The sequence below is a fragment of the Amphiura filiformis genome, chromosome 5 (assembly GCF_039555335.1).
Source record: "Amphiura filiformis chromosome 5, Afil_fr2py, whole genome shotgun sequence".
Lineage (NCBI taxonomy): Eukaryota > Metazoa > Echinodermata > Ophiuroidea > Amphilepidida > Amphiuridae > Amphiura > Amphiura filiformis.
In genome coordinates, this window is record NC_092632.1 from 35,821,539 (window position 1) to 35,844,475 (window position 22,937).

The 22,937-nt window shown below is 35.8% G+C and overlaps 1 protein-coding gene across 1 annotated transcript in view; it reads left to right on the forward strand.

Annotated features, from left to right (window-relative positions):
• The first annotated feature begins 2,994 nt into the window (after positions 1-2,994).
• Positions 2,995-22,937, forward strand: part of LOC140153044 (uncharacterized) — a 45,486-nt gene continuing 25,543 nt past the window's right edge. The window contains exon 1 of the mRNA XM_072175644.1: positions 2,995-3,558. Coding sequence (XP_072031745.1) covers positions 3,403-3,558 — 156 coding nt within the window. The 5' untranslated portion in view covers positions 2,995-3,402. The remainder of the gene's footprint in view (positions 3,559-22,937) is intronic.

Consider the following 22,937-nt stretch of genomic DNA (forward strand, 5'->3'; position numbering starts at 1 on the left):
GGGGTGTAGCCAGCTTTCTTGGCCGGGGGGTGAAAATAAATTTCTGGGGCAAATACAAAAAAAAATGCTGGTTGCATCATTTTGACCCGGTATTATCAGTGGGATACATACAATGACATACATATTCCCTTTTCTTATAGCGAATGTAGAATACATGTAAAGTCTTTGAGATTCCAAAAAGGCTTTAAGGCAGAGTAAAAAAAAATACATGTTTCTCGTCCGCGCCCTCCTCCTTTTTGGAAGATTTTTCAAATTTCTTTTTATTTTGTAAACTTTCAGTTATAACATGTTGAAAAAGATGTTTCAGAAGTTGAAACTTATTTTACTGCTTTGTAAATGCATAATACACCATTTAAGAAGAGTTTTGTGATCACTAGAGGGGCCTACCTCTCAAAACAACAAAATAAAAAGGGCCTCCTCCTTTTTCTCAGATATCAATCTGTATGTCAAATACCCAAAATATGGTGCCAAATACAGATATTTAGCGTCGTTTTCCAATAAAAAATAAAAAGCCCATCATCCTCCTAATTTTTAAAAGCCCGGACGAGAAACATATTTTTATTTTGACTTGGCCTAATGGGATACCGGTAATGAGCGCGCGTAGCGCGCCAAAAATGTATTTTACACTATTTTTGGCCATTATCAAGGTAAAAAAGGGCTTTAGGCCTATTGGTACATATGCGCGCGTAGCGCGCAAAAATTTTGTATGCTCTTGTTCTTTTGGTATGTTCTTTTGGTATTTTCTTGTTTAAAACTTTTTGACCCCCTCCTTTAGTAACCAAAACTTTTTGGTCCCCCCTTTGTGCAACTCAAAACTTTTGTGTCCCCCCACACTTTGCCCAGTCCCCCCACCAAAGTATTTATGAACGGTCCCTAAAAACAAAAAAAAACAAAAAACTTAAAACTGTCGGATGGCTTAGGTCAGAAAAAGATTGTTTGATTATCCATGAGGCCTAGGCCTCCAGAAAAATACAGCATAATTAAAAAATATTATCAAGTTCTGCCAAATGAAACATAGCTCAATCCTAATCATTTCATTTATTAATTCCTAACTGGAGATAAAAAAGAAAAAAAAAGCCAAAAATGCATGCAGTTTCGGCATGTTTTCTGACAATCATCCCCCCACTCAGTTTCTCAAAACAAGTTGAGATTTTTTAAAACTGGAAACCTGTGGCTGCATAATGTTTATGTACAAAAAGTTTCTTGCAGATTAATTTGTTTAGCAAAGATAAATCGTGAAATTTGAATTTCGTTCTGGTACCAGAACGAAATTACAACACATTGTCTATGGAGCAGTATACAATAAATCATGCATAACTCACAAACGCAAAATCAGAATCAACTGACATTTTGGGAATAAGTGTGGATATCTACTGAAAAATGACATAAAAAGAGGATGCTAGGATTACAAAATACTCCTTTAAATGTTTCTTGGTTATAAGAATGAAACATGTCTTTTCCAAAAATTAGGATTTATAGCTGTTTCATATGGCAAAACAGGCTAATATTTATCCCAAAAAATTAGTTCTGTATTTATGAAATAGGGAGTAGGCCTATAATAGATCCCTTCCAACACGTACCGTAAAATGGGGTAACTTCGGTCAGCGGGGTAACTTTGGTCGGCCAAATATACTTTTTTTAAATGGTCATATTTTTGAACAGCAATATTGTTTTTAGTCATAGGCCTATTTGGTGTCAATTTGTTAAGAAATATGTTTGGAAGAAATAATAGTCGCTCATGTCTAATTTCCTTGAAATTTACGAAAAAAGCAGGATTTTTGACCAAAAATGAGCATTTTTTACATTTTTTTTTTCAGAAATAAATAAAAATCGATATTTGTGAGCAAGGATGTGCTTGATTAATTTTGTAAGGGGTCAAATGTCACAAAAAACAACAACTTGCCAATACCGTCGCAGCGAAGATCATTTTTTTCCCTTCATGGAATGTAATACTGTGACCACAGTTGCCCCAAAGGTGGGGTAACTTTGGTCAGGCTATTTTTAACCCCTAGGGCACCCTTACAAAATTATTAAAAAATCTTTTTCAACTTCAAGGTGTAGAAGGGAACTCTAATGTCACAAAAAAGAGTTAATTTAATAATTCTATAGTTACCCAATTTTATGGTAGGGTCGGTCGGTCGGATTTTTAAACCAAAACATTTGTTTGCCTTTTATAATTATTAGAAAAATTTACGGTAGGCTAGCTTTAAAGGGGCATTTCGTGATCCACAGCCTCATCCCCACTTTTCTCAAAAAAAGTTGAGATTTTTATATCACTGGAAACCTCTGGCTACATAATGTTTATGTACAAAATATTTCTTGCAGATTAATTCGTTTAGCAAAGATATCGTGAAATTTGAATTTCGTTCTGGTGCACCAGGGGCACCAGAACGAAATTACAACGCATTGTCTATGGAGCAGTGTAATACACATAATCATGCATAACTCGCGAACGCAAAATCGGAACTTATCAACTGAAATTTTGGGAATAGGTTTTTTTCGTTGATATCTAATGAAAAATGACATAAATAGAGGATGCTAGGATCACGAAATACTCCTTTAAAACAAACAGCCCAAATATGTGAATTGGGGTAGGCCTATTTCTGGGATATACCACTTGATTCATGTTTAAAACAATTTAGAAGTGTGAAGAAACTGTTTTAAAAAAATTTAGGATGTTAAAAATGTTAAAAACAACAACAAAAACAACAACAAAAACAAACAAACAAACAGGCAAACAACCAAAACTTTTTCTGGAATTTCCATAAATTAGGGTCGGTAGGCTTTTTAAACAGTAAAAGAAAGAAAAAAAAACACATTTCGGGTGAGGACAGTCAAGTAACTAAAATTTAGATATATTTTTCATATCAAGGCCTAAAAGGCCTATAGGGCCTAGACCTATTTTGTATAGGGCCACTACAAAAAGTCAATGTAAAATCTGTGCATGACATATTATATGACACGCACGCGTATTTAAAATTGCCGAGTGTGTGCACTGAATTTCCAATCAATTAGTTCTGATGCATTGATTCAGCGAAGCCACTGAAATATAATTGAACACAGAATTGAACAGATAATTTTAACAACACAAGCCAGCTTGCAAGAGGCAAAGGGAGATTGGAATCTGGAAAAAGCAAAAAAAGATGCCATGCTTTCAACCATTTTAACCTTGACATTATTGAGGAATAGCTGTGCATGTGTGCTGCTTTTATAAAGAGGAAGCGTGGAATTGCGAAATAAACCAAGATTTGTTCTCCAACTACATCCTGTGTGCATGGTGTGTGCATGTGTACCGGCATACTCACAGTTATTTATCTTCACCATTTGAGTGTGTGTGACTGACTTCCGCAAACAAAATCGTGAGAATTTTACAAGGAATAGCCATTAGAATTTGAAGAAATCATGGGAGGAAAGTTAGGGAAGAAACAACAGTACGATTTCGGCCAAGAATCTCCGGTAGACGGCGAACCTGGGCAGGGCAAGGGCGATGTGGAAGTAACGGGCGTGAAGAAAACTGATGAACCGGTATCACCAACTGATGTATCGAAAACAGATGAGGTACGTATGTGAAATAATAAATAAAAGTAGGCCTACATGAGGAAATCATGAGAAAATTCTCTTGTCTAATAATGCATAAAGAACAATCAATGCCTTTATAGTTATAATAGATCGATATCTGATACAATTAACATTAGTTGTCAAGTGCATCACATGCACAGAAAGCCAAAGGGCGATGTTAAGCTTTTATAGATCTGATGCCCTGCAATTAACACATACAGCGTGACAGCACACAGCCTGTCGCTTTTGTTATTGCCCACTGGGTCTTGCTGTTGGCACGTGCCTCAAGTTGTATCTTTTGTCAAATTCCAGAAGTTCTTTTCCCAGTCTTTTGTTATTTGTTGGTATCTGCATGCATGTGTTGACATAAATCAACCAGCCATGATATGACCATACAAACATTACATTTCAACCTTCACTTCAGTGTGCAGTGCATGGGGGGGATGATTCAGGAAGCGGCATAGCCGGGGGGCTGGTGTCAAGTCCTAAAGTTCGCTAGTGAATTTTAGAAATAAAGTAGCAAATGAAGAAAAATAACAAACATATTTTTAAATCTCCAAAAATCAGAGAGGGCGGGGACGATACATGTTGTTTATTTTACTTGGCCTTACCCTAAGGGTCGACACTCACCAGTCCAAAAACATGCTACCTGAATCTAGCGCACATCCTGCGGCCGGGATTAGTATGCAGGTGCACTGTGTCAGTAGTGGGGGGGGTCAGCTGTCCGAGCCCTTTAATAAAGATAATTTCCATCCAGGGGTGATACTCCTCATATAAAGACCCGAGAAGATGCCAAAAAGGTATAACCCCTGAGTGCTGTCAAATGAAAGAGAAAAGGGAAAGAATATGAAATATTTTCCCCACCGGGGGTGACGCTCCTCACAAAAAACTGTCATCTGTTATTCTGTACCAATGTTCCTATCTCATATTTTGTGTCTTTTCTACATTGATATTTCGAAAACAAAACAAAAGTGTATGCATGCTTTTTTACAGTACGATAGCATCTGTATCATGGAAAGAAGTATGGTATATTGGAAGTGGTAGTAATACTAATATTATGTGGACTGCATGTCAATGTCATAGGTCAATAAGTCAACCATGTGGCTTCCTATCTAAATCTGATAGCTATAAACATTTTTTTTTTGGGTAATCTTGATACCATACCAGTTCAAGTCAACAGCTTCTGCTGCAGCTCTGCTTAGACTGCTGAAAGCTATATACATTGAATCATGCATGATGTACCAACTTGCTATTTTGAGAGGATGGTGAAAAGTAGCTTTTCAAACTATTGAACAGAACAGTCATGACCATTGTTTTTATAGATCCGCTGTGGTGGGACTCAGCATAACTGTGGTTAAAACTCATAATTTATGGAATACATTTTACAAACCTACTGTAATTTCACACAAAAAATACATTAAACTTTGTAAAAAGAGGGAATGGTCCTTTGATTTTAAACAGCTTTCAAAGTGAAGGTGATGACCAGTAAGGTGTTATTTTTAATGAGAAGGTCTATGAATCTATGATCTGATTTCATTTCAACACAAAATGATGATGTTGCTCAAATAGACTGGCCTAATTTGTTATTTTTGACATATATGTGACCAGTCACAACAAAAGATACCTCTTGTCGGAACCTACATTGTACATAGATCATATTTTGGTAGTGCAAGTCAAACACCTTTTTAACTTTATTCTTTCTATAATCCTATTGTTGAAGAGGATAATAGGATATTATCTATAGAATGGTTATATAGCTCTAATCTTTGGTTGCTTTAGATAAACCCTTCTCAAATGGTGGACAACAAAGCATTGCAATTTGTATAGGTACACATATTAGCCAACTGTTAACAATGAGAGGACATTCCTGAACCCTCGTTACCTTGAGGATGATTTGAACTGACCACCAATTATGATGGTCTGATATTGATTGATTTTTACCCTTGCAATGTTCAAAAAGAGACGCATGTAGCAACCGACAAGAAGTATCTTTTGTTGTGACTCGTCACATATGATTTCAACACAAAATTATAATGTAGGCCTACCTCAAATTGACATCATAATTTGTTAAATAATTAATAATCTCAACACAAAATTAAGATGTTCCTTATGTTTTAGTAAAAACTTTGACCCTCATCAGGAGATTGGTAACCCAGGTTAGCAGATCAGTGACCTTTTGGACACTTGACCCCAAAATTGGGTCATACTCTCTTGGGAGCTTAGGTTACCATGGTTACTGTTATACTTAGTATTACCCTGAGGGTTTTGGAAGAAAACATTAGAAGCTAATATTATTATTAGCCAACACTAATCAATGTATGCAGTAAACATGGTAAAATGTGGATGGATGTGGAATTTTTAATCTGAAGCAAACCCATTGATCTCATCACTCAAATTAAACTGCTTTAAAATGAAGACTTTGTTATTAATTTGTAATTAGACATTCATTGATATTTTGCACTTCCAATATTAAGTTTAAAGCTAAATTTATTAAATCTTTGCTGGATATGAGAATTGTCGATTGCATGTACACAAAACGATTAGCCAACTAAAATTAAAGCAGTCAACATATACCACACACCATACATCAAAATGTAATGCTGTGTGACATACTACATTATCATAGTCATTGAAAGGCATGTCTGATTTGTAATTGTAATCAATAGCCATGTGATGGGATCAAGCTAAATTAAATGAGCTTTCTGGTGAAATCATTTCACTTCACAATATAATACAAGTTTGTCTTTTCAAATGATCCATTTTGCCGACAGTTGCTTCAAAATTGAGTCACGGTTCCTGAGATATGTAGACGTGTAGCGTACATAAAAAGTTTCTGCTAAATATATAATAATCACAAAAATTATAATAAGCAAAAAATTAAATACATGACCACTTTATATTAACTTCCTCATCTGACTACCATTACCAATGACACAATACACGGATTTAGGGTTTCTCTACGGAAGTCAATTTGTGCCGAAATTCCTTCCCACACACAATGCAATATGCATATTGCATAACAAAGAATATTGATTAACCTCCGACCTGTATCGACCTTATCCGACCTTATTGCATTGTGGGAAGGAATTTCGGCACAAATTGACTTCCGGTAGAGAAACCCTAAATCCGTGTAGTTTTGCTTTGTGGCATCATAAATGTTCAATATCATCAGTGTCCATGCTCTTTATTTAGTTACAGGATAGCCCAGACAGAGTTAGTGTTATTGATTTGTACAGTTTTCACCCACAGAAGCTGAAGGGACTATCCCATTATTCATTGCAATCATTAGCGTCAATCAGCCTTGAAATGTGGGAGGGGAGGGGGCATCTGATAGGCTAGTAGGAGAGGTAGATGGGGAGGGGGACACCCCCATTCCCTCCAAAAAAGTCGATAAAAAGAACATAATGGGGCATTTTGCCAAAAGATGGCGTCAATCCGTCTTGAAATGTGGGAGGGCAGGGGGTCGGGGGGGGGGCATAATTTTAATTGTCCTGAATTGTCAAAAAGTGGCTGAAAATAACAAAAATGGGGGCATTTTGCCAAAAGGTAGGGAGCATACTGTATTGTTATTGATTGTTGGCTTTAAAAAGCAAGAACTGGCTAGTAGTAGACCAAAAAAAACACTAAACTCTATGATGTATCATGTAAGAAGCATTTACATATTTAGAATATATACAAATTGGTATATTTTGTAATTCATTTCATATTTCGCTTGAATTTAACAATTTCAAAAGGATATATTGAATTGCCTTTCTGATAAAATGGAATTGCCAATCGATGCTGGTTGCTGGGTCAAATCGGCATGCTTTGTCTGCATGTACTGCATTTCCTTGCATCATGCTTGCATCCTAACAGTGTTTGCAGAGCTATGATAAAATGACATAAATGCTTTATCTGTGATATCACAAAGTTATTGCAGCATCAATGAACTTCCATTCGATTTGTTGTGTCAATTTCATTGTGTATAGACGGTGCATCAAATACATTTTCCAATGCCTTGACTTATGTAGAGCAGGCTAGGATGTAGACTAGCATCTTGAGTGGTTGGTGTTTTACAAAAAAAGCAAGTTTAAGATGCAATTTTGAATTTTGAGAACAAGAATGATAAAAAGTAAAATGGTCAAATGATTTTAAAAACAAAAAGCAGATAATATAAGAATAGCCTAGTTATATGTGTGCAGTTCAAAAAAAAAGGAAGATATTTAATGCCTTCAATATCAACAAATGAAGCTCAACACAGATGTGTTAACATTACCATGATTACGACACAACACACCACCGCCACTGAATAAACCATCTGATCTAACCACTTTGTTCAGCTTTAGCTATGTACATTGTATATTCACTACCAAAGTGAAAGTCAAACTGAGTGTATTCACTTCACTGATTGAAAAAATAAATTAAATTATTTATTTGTCTTCTTCTTGAAATGAGGTTATTTCTACACGGAAATAAAATATTTTATAATGTTATAAATTTTACAAGTGAGAATACAGCTTTCAATCAGCTTCAATTACCTTGGTATCTATTTGCATATTGATAACATTTATGTGCGGATCCAATAAAGTATCTACCAAAGTCTGACTTTTATCATTGCGTACATACATATATTACTCCTGATTCCATAAAAAAAATCGTAATTAAATAAAAGGGGCATATTCTGGTTTCATGGATAAAATTAATGTTTAATTTCAATTCTTTACTAAAATGTAACTGGAAATAAATGTTACAAATTAATATTTAGTTCAATTTGTTGTTTTTAAAAAGGACTAAAACTTGCTTTTTTAGGATGTATTTCGTATGCTAGACGAAACTGGATATAATTTATCTCAGTAAAAATACACATTTGGTGCTACTCTGCAGAAGCAGGGGGATGTCCCCCTTACAAAAGGTTTCCATTTAACACCCCCCTTAAAACCTAATTTAAGAAAAAATGTTCTAAATTACTCTGTAAAACTATGTGTGGCACAAAATATGTAAATTAGATTTGGTATTTTTATTTTATAATCTTAATGTTGATCAATGCTAATGGCCACAAATGTAGGGGTGATTTTGTGTGTGCATGGTGTGTGTGCTCATTATCATTGACCAAAATAGACTAAATAAAAATTCCCTTTAAAAGGGAAGACCAGCCTCAATGCAGAAGAGGTCTTGTAAATAGTGAAAGGCATTTTTAGGATCACGCTTACATCCATGTTACATGACAGTTCACCAAACCATCAATGGTGAGAACATGCACACTGAAACAGCAAAAACATTAACTCCTATAACTCCTGTCAACTCTTTAATTCATTACTCCAAATTGTTCTGTATTTTTGTCTTTACTGCTTTTTACCCATGCTTATTATTAAAATCAAGAAATACACTGCAGTTGTTAGTTAATTCGATATGTTAACTCAACTTACATGCACATTTTATTTTAAAATAATTTTATATTATTTCGCAATGTATAGTTTACTATAAAGTAGATAGTGGCAAGCACATGATAAAGGACTGATCATTCACTACATTCTTCACTTTTAAACTGTATTTTTTGAATGTGTTGATTGTTAGTCCGAAACTCCTGCAAAGCTATGGACATGGCATCTTACCTACTCCATTCTGTAATAGTCTGCATTGTGTGTTTTCTCAGTCTTCAATCATTTTGTTGAATGTAATTTTATGAATCAAATAAAAAAGATAGAAATTGGCCTCACTTTAGTTATGTGTCATTTTACAGTATTTATAATTTATAAAGTAAGACAATAATTTATTTATTTTCTATAAGTGCATGTCAAAATATGGGATATATTGTTCAATATTATAGCTAGCCCTAAAAACTTTATTTTCAATCGGATTTTTCCGTTGAAAAGACAAAACTGATGTTAAAGATAGCAATAACATTTTGAGTCAATTTTATCCATAAAACGATACAGGATAGGATAGATAATTACTTTGACTTCAATGTGGTCCATATAATGAAGATTTTGATTCTACAACATTATCAGATCTGTTATCAACATATCAATTATGCACTCACAGGCAACCAAACATCATGCTATGGTCAGTAGTCCACTGATATGACCTCGTGATCATTCCCCCGCTTTGACCATGTCATTTTTTTGATATGCTGATTGCTGAACAAGTTTATGTTTATATGTGTAGGCCTAACCTATGATAACTTTTTAAGTCATAATTAATTCGAACATAACTTAGGCAATATTCAATCGTTTTAGTTCGTTGAAACGGCAAAACATACTTTCTTTTCCTTGCAAATCAATTAGCAGACATCAAAAACATTTCCACCACGAGAAGTAAAAAGAAAAATTCATACCAATAGAAGAAGGCTATAATCTTAGCTAATCTTTAGTGTACACAAACCCCATCTCAGAATTAGGTACCAGCCCTATGGGCTGGCGAAAAGATACTCATTACTTTGATTACATTCATGAGTTTTATGATATGTTTACATATGATATCGAAGATTCTTCCATCACAAATTTTGTTCGTACACTCCATTTTTGTACTATTGACATCCTTTGCTAGTTAAATATTATGTGTTACTAAAAACTTGCATTCAAATCTACTTTTAAAGTAATATTGTTACATTGTTGGTCTGGACACCCTGAATGTTTTTCAAAATTCTTATTTGTAGTTTTACACAACTGTAATGCATTTAATAAACTTTTTAACATACCCTGCAAAAATCAAGGCTTCAAAAGGTGCTGTATTTGTGACAAAATTTGAGATTTGTCTACTCACAGACCCTAGTGGTATGTTAGTAGAACATGTGTATGTGATCTTAATACCTTTGTATGTACATGGCGTATGAAATGGTCATAAGGACCCATCTCAGTCACGATCGCTGGAATTACAAGTATAGCGATTTTCTTTGTTTTGTCTCATTTCTTCAGCTCAAAATTAAAAGGGGATATATCTGACAGTGCATTTTGTGGATAAGAAATACAAATCTTTTTCATAAATGTTACAATATTGCATTTGGAAGAAACCAACAGGAAGAAAGAAAGGCTTTGTATATATATGCTTTTTACTAATTGAAAAAGTGAGTCCATTTTGCCATGGACTGATCTTTAATATAATAAATAAAGAGTTCAAACACATTTCACAACTGATCAATCAACTATACTTGATTCATCAATGAAGTCTTCAGGAGCAATTCACTCATTGCCATGGTTACTGGCTAAAAATAAAATAATTCAGTGTTAAAGGCTTCGCACATTGTGAGATGGGCTACTACTAAATCTGAATTTATAGAAGTAGAAGAAAGATACAAGTGGACAATAACATAGCAGGTCTGGTAGCAGTATTGGTGTACATGTATGTATTCTATACAAACAAAACAGAAAAACGGAAGGAAGTGGAATAATTCCGCACTATTTCAAGTGGAAGTAATTGAAGGTCATTTTGAAATATTGACCTGATGTATGGTATGGATAAGATTGAGAAGTGTCAATTAATAACCATTGTATCAAAAGAGGAGCTCTACCAACTCATTGGTTTACATGTCTAAATTAACAAGCAAGTAATATGACAGATTTGTGTTACAATTCAAAATGATAGCATCTAAAGTTTTGACAAAAAGGGAGATACTATTCATGTTAGCAAATGCTTATGATTAATATCAATCTGTTCTTTGCATATTATTAAAGTGCCTGTGCACAGTACTGCAGCAGTACAGTCTTTTACTCATGATCGGAACATTGTGGGTTCGAGCCGAGAATTTAGACCTTATTGTCTTGGTCCAACCAGGTGTAGAAATGGGTACTGGGCTGAGAAGGAAAATGGATGGGGTACTTTGAACTGCGAGCATTCTCTGGTACAACTATACCTACTTTTTTTAATACTTCTAATCTAATAGGGGGACATGAGCTGTCAGAAAATAGTGAACCATGGAGCATTATGTGACAAGGTCCTGGAAAAAATTGGGGTCTTTGGGTGCCATAATGCAAAAGAAAAAAAACTCTACATTTAAGATGTTTTGATGCTAATATGTTGGAAATTATTTTGTTTGAAAAGAAGAAAAATGCCCAGTTGGTAACAAAAATAGGCGAGAATGTACCGTACTTAAAAAGGGGTCTTTGGATTGCAATAAAATAACTAAACTCTAGTATTTTACTCAATATAAGGGTTTGAATTTAAGGTCCCATTCCACTTGTGATTTTCATTCTGTTGGGTGATCTCACACGTCAGAGAAATTTGTTTCAGGTTTGAAAACTCACTTTCACTCTTAGAAATGTTACCCAAGAATGAAACAGTGGGAAAAGGAAGATTTATGAATTTTACGAGAAGTCAAAAGTCTTTTTAGACCACTTTCTAGACATGCTCTATCATAATCCTATGCTGCACCTGCACCTTGGGAGAGCAGAGATATACAATGTATGTTTGGATAGAAACTAACAAATTTGTAGTTATTGGTGCTCACCGCCCAAGGGATTGAAGCGCCAGTAGCGATTTTAAAGCTGCGGAAGATTTCTATCATGTGCATGTAAACAGACATGTGCTATTTAATGTAGTCTATCAAGTTTTAACTCCAGATGGCCTGGACATATCCAATTACCAATAGACAAGAAGGAAGGCTTCATTTATTGTACTTGAACTGTCATGTCAACCCTGTAGGCCTATTTTCTAGACAGCACTGACCATCGCGAAGAGTGCAATCATGAGAACGATGGCATCACATGTACAGGTAGACCACAATCAGGCCATGCTTTGCTAGATGGGTCATAGGTTGGCCAAGTGTAATATGTCGCTTTGTCATTGAGTATCGCATTTCCGCGCACGTTCATTCACATGTTGCAATGTAGGTTATATAGCACGTAGACATTAAAGATGCAATTTCCCCAGATAAAACGTAAACAAAAATCAGTTTTGCACTAGGCTTAGGTGTTTATTCACCTGATTGATACTTACAACTGAATTACCCAAACTGGATAGAAAGTTACAAAAAATTAAGTAACTCGGAGAGGGATTCCCCATAACTGGTGCAAAATGATAGGGGGGTCCAACATGTCTCCTTCCCATTGCTCAGGCCCAGTGTTTGAAATAAGCCAAAAATTTCAACATGTTCAAGGGCCATGTAGGCCCAAATCAGTGGTGTAGTGTGGGTCAACCATGATGGGGGGCACTGGGTCTGATTGGTGGCAAAAGTCATTTTTCAGCAATTTTCCTGTGGGATTTTCTAAAATTTCAGATCAATTAGGGGGAATGTGCCCCTATGACACTACGCCACTGGCCCTAATGTCTGGAAATCCATCATATGGGCCCTCATCGATTTTCGCTGACTTTTGGCCCACGGGCAGCAAGGGCACACCTTATTTTGATAACTACAGCTTCAGCCACTTGGAAACTGAAATTGCTCATACATGTATGATGTAGGCCTACAACACTGTAAGACTACGGGGTATCTAGATAGTAGTTTACATACAGCATAATATGGTGCCACATACACAAGCATTTAAGAAGTAGACCAAATCTGAAAAAGTTTCAGGTTGATAAAAATCAGTGGAACTAAAAGAGAATTTCCTTACTCTTCTACAATTTCGAAATATTACAATTTTGAAGTTATTAAAATTTGTAAGAATTGGAAAGGCTCCATAACTATTCGTTCTGTAAATGTCATAAATGCAACCAATTAATTATCAGCGGCTATGCATGTGAATTTAGATAAACTGGGTTGATATATCATCTTCAGCCAGATGATGCTCTTCATAACCTTGCAAAGTTTATCAAAGATTGGCAGTACACCAAAAAATATATGTGCGGTATTTCCCAAATATTTCAGTCATGCGCCCCGAGATTAGTGATGGTAAACACTCTGCTCTCAGTGCTGATTATACTGTGTTATAAAGCGATCATTGCACAGACCAGTGACACTCAAAATAATCTTATGAACTTAATATTTTATACTTCTAAAATTTTACATGTGTTAGCTTCAAGCATAACACATTTATACCAGAAATTGTTAGTTTTCTATATGAATTGAACAAGAAAAGGATTTCCTTTGGACCTTTCCATTCCTTTCTAGTATGCCACACATTAACCCCGGACATTAACAAAAGACTTCTGATATACATGCAATATTTCCGGACAAAGCTCAGTGGTGTACAAAAAATACACTTAATCTTTTCATTTCAAGTCAAATTGGCCCCCAATTTAGGAGGGACAGGCTCCCAAAGATGAAATTTATTCAAAGGGCAACTTTTGGGTCCAAATTTAGACACCCCTACTCCATTTTTAAATGGCTGCCATAGGAAATCTGTATGTTGAAAATAAAATGGAAATAAAAGTAAATAGGGCCAATAGGTACGCATCTAATCATTTATTTTCAATATTGTGGGTTTCAGACCTCTCTCTCTCTTTATAAAGAAGGCACAGACTCCCAAAGATGAAATTTATTTAAGGGGGTACTACACCCATGCATTTTTTTTTGCATTTTTTGCATTTTGTGAAGAAATGAGAAAAAGAAATTGGACAAAGTGGTATGCAAAATGAAGGGGCAAATCTTCTCGTTCAATTGGTGGCATCAGTATCAATGAAGCGTACATGCTTCTAATGATATAAGCCAAAAGGTGGTACATCACTGATGTTTTAAATTCACTTCATTTTGGAAAGCTTACTATCAGCGGATTTCGTTAAAATTTTGGATATGTGTTGCTAACACATTAGGGAAATAATGTTGATATGTAAAATGGGAATAAGCGGTCCCTGATCTCTTTTATGACTTCATGAACTTGGTGCTCCACAACTATCAAAAAACCGACCGGTTAAAATGCTTCTATTTTCAATGTTGAGCTATATTTTGTATTTTGAACTTGCGACACTATTTCACTGAAACTTAATTAAGCCATAGGTAACAGGTTACCACAACCACACTACAGCAATGTTGAAAAAGATTGTATTTTTTGTCACCTATACCACCATATTAGGTAGTTTTCCGTAAGCATCATTTTTGTGATTTTGGTAACTATTTTATATTTATTTGCCCAATTCATCTCAACTAGGCAATCTAAATTGTACTCACCATTTACATCCCAAGGTATTTTAGTATATCCACCTCACATATTTCCATTATATATCCAGTAACAGACAAAATTTCAAAATTGATGCCTCATTATGACATGTATGATATCACAGACTACCACATGTTGATGCCTGAATTTGACCTGAACCAATTGACCTATAACCTGACCTTTGATGACCTTATAGCCTTTTTTAAGCTCTTTTCCTAACACCACATTATAGAAGATAAATACATGGTGTACTATTAAATTGTCTATGTGGAAGAGATTAGGCCTATTTAATTTATTCAGTGTTATAATCAGTGAGTACATTTCTATAGATGGTATAACAAAGGATTTAATGTATTCTATTCATGCCCCCTACTTGAACATGTTGAAAAGAATAAATTATGGACAATTTATGGTTTGTTATGAAACACGCATCTGAGTTACCAGGATACATGTAAACAAAAAATATATAGGGCTAAAATGACTTACTATACAATGGTTTAAAAGCACTTTTTTTAATTATTATTTTATTTTTTTCTTTATTTCACATGATCCGTGCATATATTGCCTAGCTATAAATGAAAAAATATTTTTTTAGAGCAATCAAACCAATACATGGGTGTAGTACGCCCTTAAAGCTGAGACAAAATGTAGGTATATTAGTCTCAGATTTAAAGGACAACGTTTGGGCCCCCCTACTCCAACTTTAAATGGCTGTCACAGAAAATCCGTAAGAGCTCAAATTTGCAGGTTTTTAATATTTTTACAGGTACAACATATGAGTAAAAGATAAAGCAAATCTGAGGGGGTCAGGTGGGGGGCCTCCTTGATATGATATGGGGTGACCCACTAGCAAGTGATGCTGCTTTATAGTACAAAGCACTTTGCTGGACAAGAATTGATGATAACCTGCCTGTGCCCACATCCAGGAATTAGTGGGCAATGGACATTATTGACCATTATTTAATATACGCTAAAAGCTACATAATATCAGTGCAAAGTAAATTGACTAATATTGATTCATTAAGATAATTAGATTTTATCTTATTTAATATCACTAGTCAACAAAATGAATGTCCATTCATGAAACAGTTCGTAATAGTAGAGATTGGCATGTAAAAGCTTTGAATAATAATGTATTGTCATCTAAATAGCCAGGGCTATGTAGGGTGAGTGCCTGAGCGGTAATAGCTCTATTACGCTTTGGAAATGTTGGAACTCTTCATTGCCGCTCTGCTAGTTCAGTGAAATTAGTATATAACTTTCAAAATAGTGCATAATTACCATCTCCACTTCCTCAACACCAACCCTAAATCCCAAAGTAAATCCAAGCTGTACTCTGGTGATTTAATGCATATTAGGCGAAGTCAACCATTTCCACCAAGCGGAAATAAATGGAAGACAAAATAAATTGAAGACAAGATAAATTGAAGACCAATAAATAACTTGATCTTGATCTCTTTAGTCTATAATTGAGAAATAAAGGGTTATGCCCTATCCTTTCCACCCAAATAATGTGTCTGAAGCTGCCTCGCCCAGGGGGGGGGAGGGGGACAAGATCGACAAAATTTTGATGTAGTCATTGGTAAACACACCCCAACACAAAAATGTTTCAAATAATTCCAAAAGTGTATGCATGTTATCAAGCAAGATTTTATCAGTCTAAATCCGTTGAGGTTTGACAGTGAACCTCATTGTAAGTACTGTTTTTTTATTGTTTTTGTATGAATAGCACACTATGTTATGATACAATACTAAAAAATTAACACATAATTAATAATACACAATAACTGTTCATGGTGTAGTGGTCTGCAGACTTTCCTGTCACCCACACGGTCCGAGTTCAACCCCCATCCCCAGCGCAAGTATTTTTTTCCTTCACATTCATTTTGAATCCAAAATCATTTATTTTCATGTGGAAATGTATACATTGCACTAGGAAATATATTTTGGGCACTTTTTGTTCTGTAAAGGCGCCAATAGAGCTAAAAGAACACCTCTGCCCGGGGAAAAATAATTGCGTCCAACGTCCAAGCAGTGTTGCCGTCATATTGTTTGTTTTGCTTACAATATTGGCTGTTGCCGCATTAAAATGACGTTGGCCACCATCGTCTGCCTCACCCATAATTTGACTACTGCCAAATATTTGAAGTTGCTTACATCAAGGTAAAGCATATCCACAGCGCAGGTGACAGCGTGTCGCGGGAAAATTGTATGTGTAAGCTCACAAATTACTTTGCGTAGAATTTGCATGCTTTATTGCATTCCATATGCAATGCAACAGCACATTATTGAAATATATAGTGCTTTCACATGATGTGTTTTGACAATGGTCGTGAGGGTAAACAAATCGGGGATGAGACAAATTTGTCTCATATCCCTGCTATATAGGAGATTGTAATGTTTTAAAGCAAGAATAAACAATGAGAAGCTATAAAGAATAGATTCCTATTTAAATGTTAGTTTTCACTGATAACATTGTTGTCCCTTTAATTTAATTTCGAGCCAAATAGGCTAAATGAGGTAAAACAAAGAAAATTGCAATTTTATTACAGTGCCTAAAATGTGTGTATTAGTTCACTGATCGTATTATTATCATGAATATTGGCGTAGCTTCACGCAGCTGGGACGAACAAACTAGACGTAAGAAGAATAGCGATATGAACGCAGTTTATACGTCACTGATTCAATGATTCAATAATATGCATGCACGCAAAGTGTTTAGCCACCACTCGATCGGTGAATAATCGGAATAAAACCGATATCTCCAGATTTAATATAAAAATTTTACTGTAATTAGAGCACTCCAGGCTTAGTCTTTCATGTTATATTTTAGTTTAAAAAAAGTACACCATTATATTGTAGTACACCATTGGGCATTACAATCATGCAAAAAATAGAAATTCAAGAAAAATGAGGGCATCACTGTGGAGCAAATCACACATTATGGCTTTAAATTGGATAGACCGAGATTTCATCCATATTACCTTGGTGTGATAAGATCTATTTTAATACCGTACAATTATCATGAACTTCATGTCTGGCTTGATCTAATTACTTCTTTCTATGGTGCATCATCATCTTCTAATTTTCCTCATCCTCATCCTCCTGATGAGATGGTTTAAGTAACTATGTCAACATTAACCAAGTGGAAGTCTGCAAGTGATGTTGCTATTTTAGTCTTGGCATCAGGTATCATCACTAGTAAGGTTGCCAAACCTGCAATTTGGGAGCCCAATTGGGCGACTTTTGAAGATTTTACCCATGACTTTTGACAATTTCCTGGCACATAGAAACCAATGGCTAAGAAAAAATTTGGATGACTTTTTAATATTGGCTCCCGCGACTTTCGATAGTTTCCTGCCCCATAGAAACCAATGGTAAAGAGAAAAATTGGGCGACTTTATGATTTTTTGACCCGCGATTCGGGCTGAAATCTTTTGGCAACCCTGATCACTAGACACAGGTCTATATGTGCATGATGTCAGGGGATGGATACCATTGACCTTACGAAAACATCTTGTATGCTGCCCATGCACTCTCTCTTACTATCTCGCCAATACCAGATAGCCATTCTTCAATATTAAGCTTGTGAATGTAAAATATTTTGGTATGATAATGAACTTCTTGATTAAAACTATTAAAATAAGAAGTTAACAAACCTGAAAGTGGGACAACTTGGGTTTACTAACTTCAAAAGTATGGCAATTTCTTTTTGATGACCGTACTTGAATTGGTTGAATATTATATGGTGCATTGATACTCAAAGGGTTTGAGCTGATTTGGAAGATTATTGTTAAAGGTAGTTTATCACTTTCTTTTATTTATTTGTAGCATGCAGATTTGCATACATATTTCAAAGCATGAGAGTTTGTCATTGAAAGGGACAGTTCAAACATTGGAAATTTGGATGATGTTTTGAACTTCAGTTTTCTCACTCAGTACATTCTAATGTATACAGAAGGAAGGAAGGAACATGAACAGAACTACTTGCACAGTTGGAAGAGGATGTTGTTTTTGGCAGTCCCATATCATCTTCACTGTTTTCTCATCAAAATTAAACTGTTGTTACCGAGATACAATCAAGCAACTAAAATTGATTTGGGGATATAAAATATGGCTAAAGTAAAAGAAAAGTTCAACATCTTTAGTATTACATTGTTGGCACCATGAAAATAAAACAGTCCAACCTCTTTTATCCGGCCATGATGGGGACGAGCATTGGCTGGATAAGTGAAAAATCTGGAATTGAAGTGAACTATATTTAATATAATGTATTGAATGTTTGAAGTGCTAACATTGAGACAGCAAAAGGTTACTCAAAATGGGGTAATAATATTGAAAGATGGTATTTGAGTGCTGTATGCCACATCTGTAGTTAGATGTTTTTTTCTATGAAGATCACATTGCTGGATAACAGAGAGATCCATATAAAAGAGGTGCTGATGAGAGAGAAAGTCAAATTCCAACATTTTTGACATTTTCAGCTTCTTGAATTATAGCCCAAATCAAGAAAAACAACATTGATTTTGCAGGACAAATTATTTGCTGATATTATTAGTGATAATGTTGCATTTGGTTTCTTGAATATTTATAGGATAATAATTGTTTATTCAGTTGGATATTAGTCAAAGGATGGGGGTGTCAGGAATCAGGATGAAGTTTAAATCACAGTGTTAACAGCATTATGTGATGAATATGATTATACACTGCTTCAGGATTCTGAATAGAGTAATCTAACAATTTTCAGTTTTCACAAAGTGTCACATAATGTGGTCAAAATCGACAATTTTTTCACGCATTATGATTTTGGTACAGGGACATTACTCAAAAATGTCCCTTGATGAATATGAGGCTGGACTGTTTTATTTCATCACAATGTAATGTCCCTTACAATACCTTTTTAGAGTTATGTCCCCTATAATATCATACCTTAAAAGAGTGGTTTCAACTCTCTTAGGAGTCATTTTCACTCTTTTAGGAGTGATTTGCACTCTTATGGAGTGATTTTCACTTTTCTTCCTCTTTTGGAAGGTGACTTTTCACTCTTTACAAAGAGAGTACATATTAATCTATCAAAGATAACTTAACAGTTGTAAGCAAGGTATTTTATAACATTTACTGTGTGACATAACTAAACCTTTCTGAACGGCCTGTTGGTTATTTTCCCACAAAAATATTGTACCAGTAAAAATACCCAGTAGTTTAAACAGCGCCGCAGCGACAGGGAGCGGTTGCCGCACCAGCTCGTTCTCGTCGCTTTGCAACACGATGCCAACTCACTGTCGCGGCTTCGCTGCTCCCCCCCCCCCTTGTGACAAGGATCGTCGGCACTCGGCAAGGATAGTGAGTCGTCTTTGACAAAGGCTATGACATAACACAATCAGTAAGTGTGTATCACCATGGTCACTTGATAACAGATAATTATGTTACAAGTCATTATTATAATCACAGGCTACAGAAACTCCTAGGAATACAGCAACTGTTATGCATGTAGCCGACAGATAATTAGGCCTAATCAACTGTCAGATAATAGTCCAGCACAGCCACAACATGCACAAAGCTTGCCCTTTTCACTGGACAGTAGGTATTGGACTTTATCCAACAAATGCAGTTGCAAATTTATTGCTGCATTTTGTTCTTGTGAACACCTCCTGAAATGCAGTGATATGTAGAACTTTTCAGTTTTAGAAATTAAAATTTCTATCATGTCTTTAAGGCATTGAAAAAGGATACACTGTTTTAAGAGCTCGACCAACACAGAATTTTCATTTTTGGGTTATTTTTTAATTTTATTTTTTGCTGCATATGCAAAATTCTAGGTGCTTTTTTTTGTTGACAAAAGTGGATTAGTTTTGATTGAAAAAAAAAAACAATGCCGTCCAGCTGACCGACCGACCAGCCTACTTGAAAGGGCCATCTGCCTGTACATCCGGGTTGTTTTTACATCAGAGTACCTTGTACCTTGTACCTTGTACCTTACCTTGTAGAATTTCTCCCCGTAGACCTCCTCGTGGAAGTGAAACACAGGGCTGACGAGAGTGTGGGGCGCTAATGTTTACTTCTGGTCGTCGTCGTTGAGGTCTGGTCCACTTCTGAAATAGCTTGTTTAAAGGGTTCAGTTGTTTTGATGTCTACAGTCGATTGGGGTAATTGGTTCCAAGATGAAATTGTAAGGGGAAAAATGATGTAGCGAACTGGCTTGTTGTGATGAAATTAGAGTTGCTCTGGTATTGTTGGTTGTGCGTCCGTCTTGGTCTGTCAACTTTCTTGGTGGTGTATTTATTCAATTCAAGTTCAAATCCACCATGAATTATTTTGTGAAAAGCACATAAACGTTGCTTTTCACGTCTCTGCTCCAAAGTGTTCCAATTTAAGGTTTGAAGCATATTGTTCACACTTGATTTTCTTCCATAGTCTCCTAAGACAAAGCGTGCAGCGCGTCTTTGCACCATTTCGAGGAGTTTTGTGTTTTCTTTTGTGACTGGATTACATGCTATCGAGGCATACTCGAGGTGTGGTCTAACCAAGGTTAGATACAGCTTCTCTTTAACACCTTTGGAGCAGTTATAAAAGTTCCTCCTGATGAAATTGAGCACTTTTGTTGCCTTAGTAGAAGCATGTTTTGTTTGCTTGTTCCATTTGAGATTGTTTTCAATATGCACGCCTAGATACTGATGATTTGTAACTTCTTGAAGATGTTCCCCCATCATGGTGTAGTTTGCACTCCTGGAGTTCTTTGTCTTGATATTCTCATGACATTGCATTTTTGCGGCATTGAACTTCATGCCCCATTTATCAGCCCAATTTACCAGGCTATTCAGGTCTTGTTGAAGAGACTCTTCATCCTTCTGGTCTGAGATGGTACGGTAGATAATGCAATCATCAGCGAATAATCTTGCCGTCGCTTTTACGGAGTCCGTGATGTCATTAATAAAGAGTATGAACAGGTGAGGCCCCAATACTGTGCCTTGTGGGATACCACTCAATACAGGCATCCAATCTGATGTTTTCCCATTCACAACAGTCCTTTGGTGACGGTTTGTGAGAAAAGATTCAATCCAGTTGAGCGTTTTATTTCTAACCCCATAGTAGTTTAGCTTCTGTAATAGCCTCACGGTGCGGAACTACATCGAATGCTTTGCTAAAATCAAGTATAGCAATATCACAAGTCTTTTTGTCGTTGTGTGCTTCAGTCAGGTCGTGAATCGTGGCGATTAACTGCGTTGCGACGATCTGCCGCTTCTAAAAGCGTGTTGGAAATCAGTGATGATTGAGTTTGCTGTTAAATACTTCATAAGTTGGCTGTCCAGGATATGCTCCATCAATTTACAACACACGCAGGTTAGTGAAACCGGGCGGTAATTTGCAGGGTCACTCTTTGAGCCCTTTTTAAAGATGGAAGCTATATTTGCTCTGCGCCAGTCTTCTGGTAAAATACCCTGGCCGTATGATTGTCTAAAGATGAAGCTAAGAACAGGTGCAATTTGTTCAGCAGCCAGCTTTAAAGCTCTGTTTGGGATTTTGTCAGGTCCTGTGGCCTTTGAAATGTCTATGTCTTTTAGCAGTTTCACGATTCCATTCACAGAAAAGTCAATATCAGGCATGTCCGGAAATGGGCTTTTTTGCATACTAGGAATATCATTGTCCTCCCTTGTGAAGACACTTTGGAATTGATTCGCTAAGGCTTCAGCTTTCCCTTGGTCGTCAGTCACAGTCTGGTTGTTAATCTTCAGGCTTTGAACACCAACATTATCTTTTGCGACAGGTCTTGATGTATTTCCAAAATTCTTTGTTTCCTGCTTCAGAAATATCTGCATATATGTGCACGCTTGGCTTTCCTTAGTTCTTTGTTAACCTCGGTTTTGATTTTCTTGTATTTTTCCCATCTTCCAACACCTCCAAGTTTCTTTGCTTTATTATAATACCTCTCTTTCTTCCTACAAAGTTTTAGGAGTCTTGTTGTGAGCCATGGGACATGAAAAAACAAAGTTGTTTTTTTCTTGTCACCTAAATAAATTGTAAATGTTTGGGTGTTTATATAACAAAATTGCATTAAAATTTTATTTTTTTAATCAATTTTTATTAAAATTTAACAAAAGAGCAAATTTTGTGTTAAAATCTAATCATGATATTCATAATGATTAAAATAGTCCTTTAGGCTTGTCCTAAAGCATGCAGAAAAAGTGTACAGCAATGATTCATATTCTAAACTATCTCCATCTTTTCAAACAAATTCAATGGCACTTCCCTGATCAGTGATCAGACATCAAACAATGTCATCCTCTCACTCTCAATAAATTAAATGCATGATAACACCAACATAGAATTTTCATTTTCATTAAACCCAGGGCGTGGTCTAGGCGGCTCATA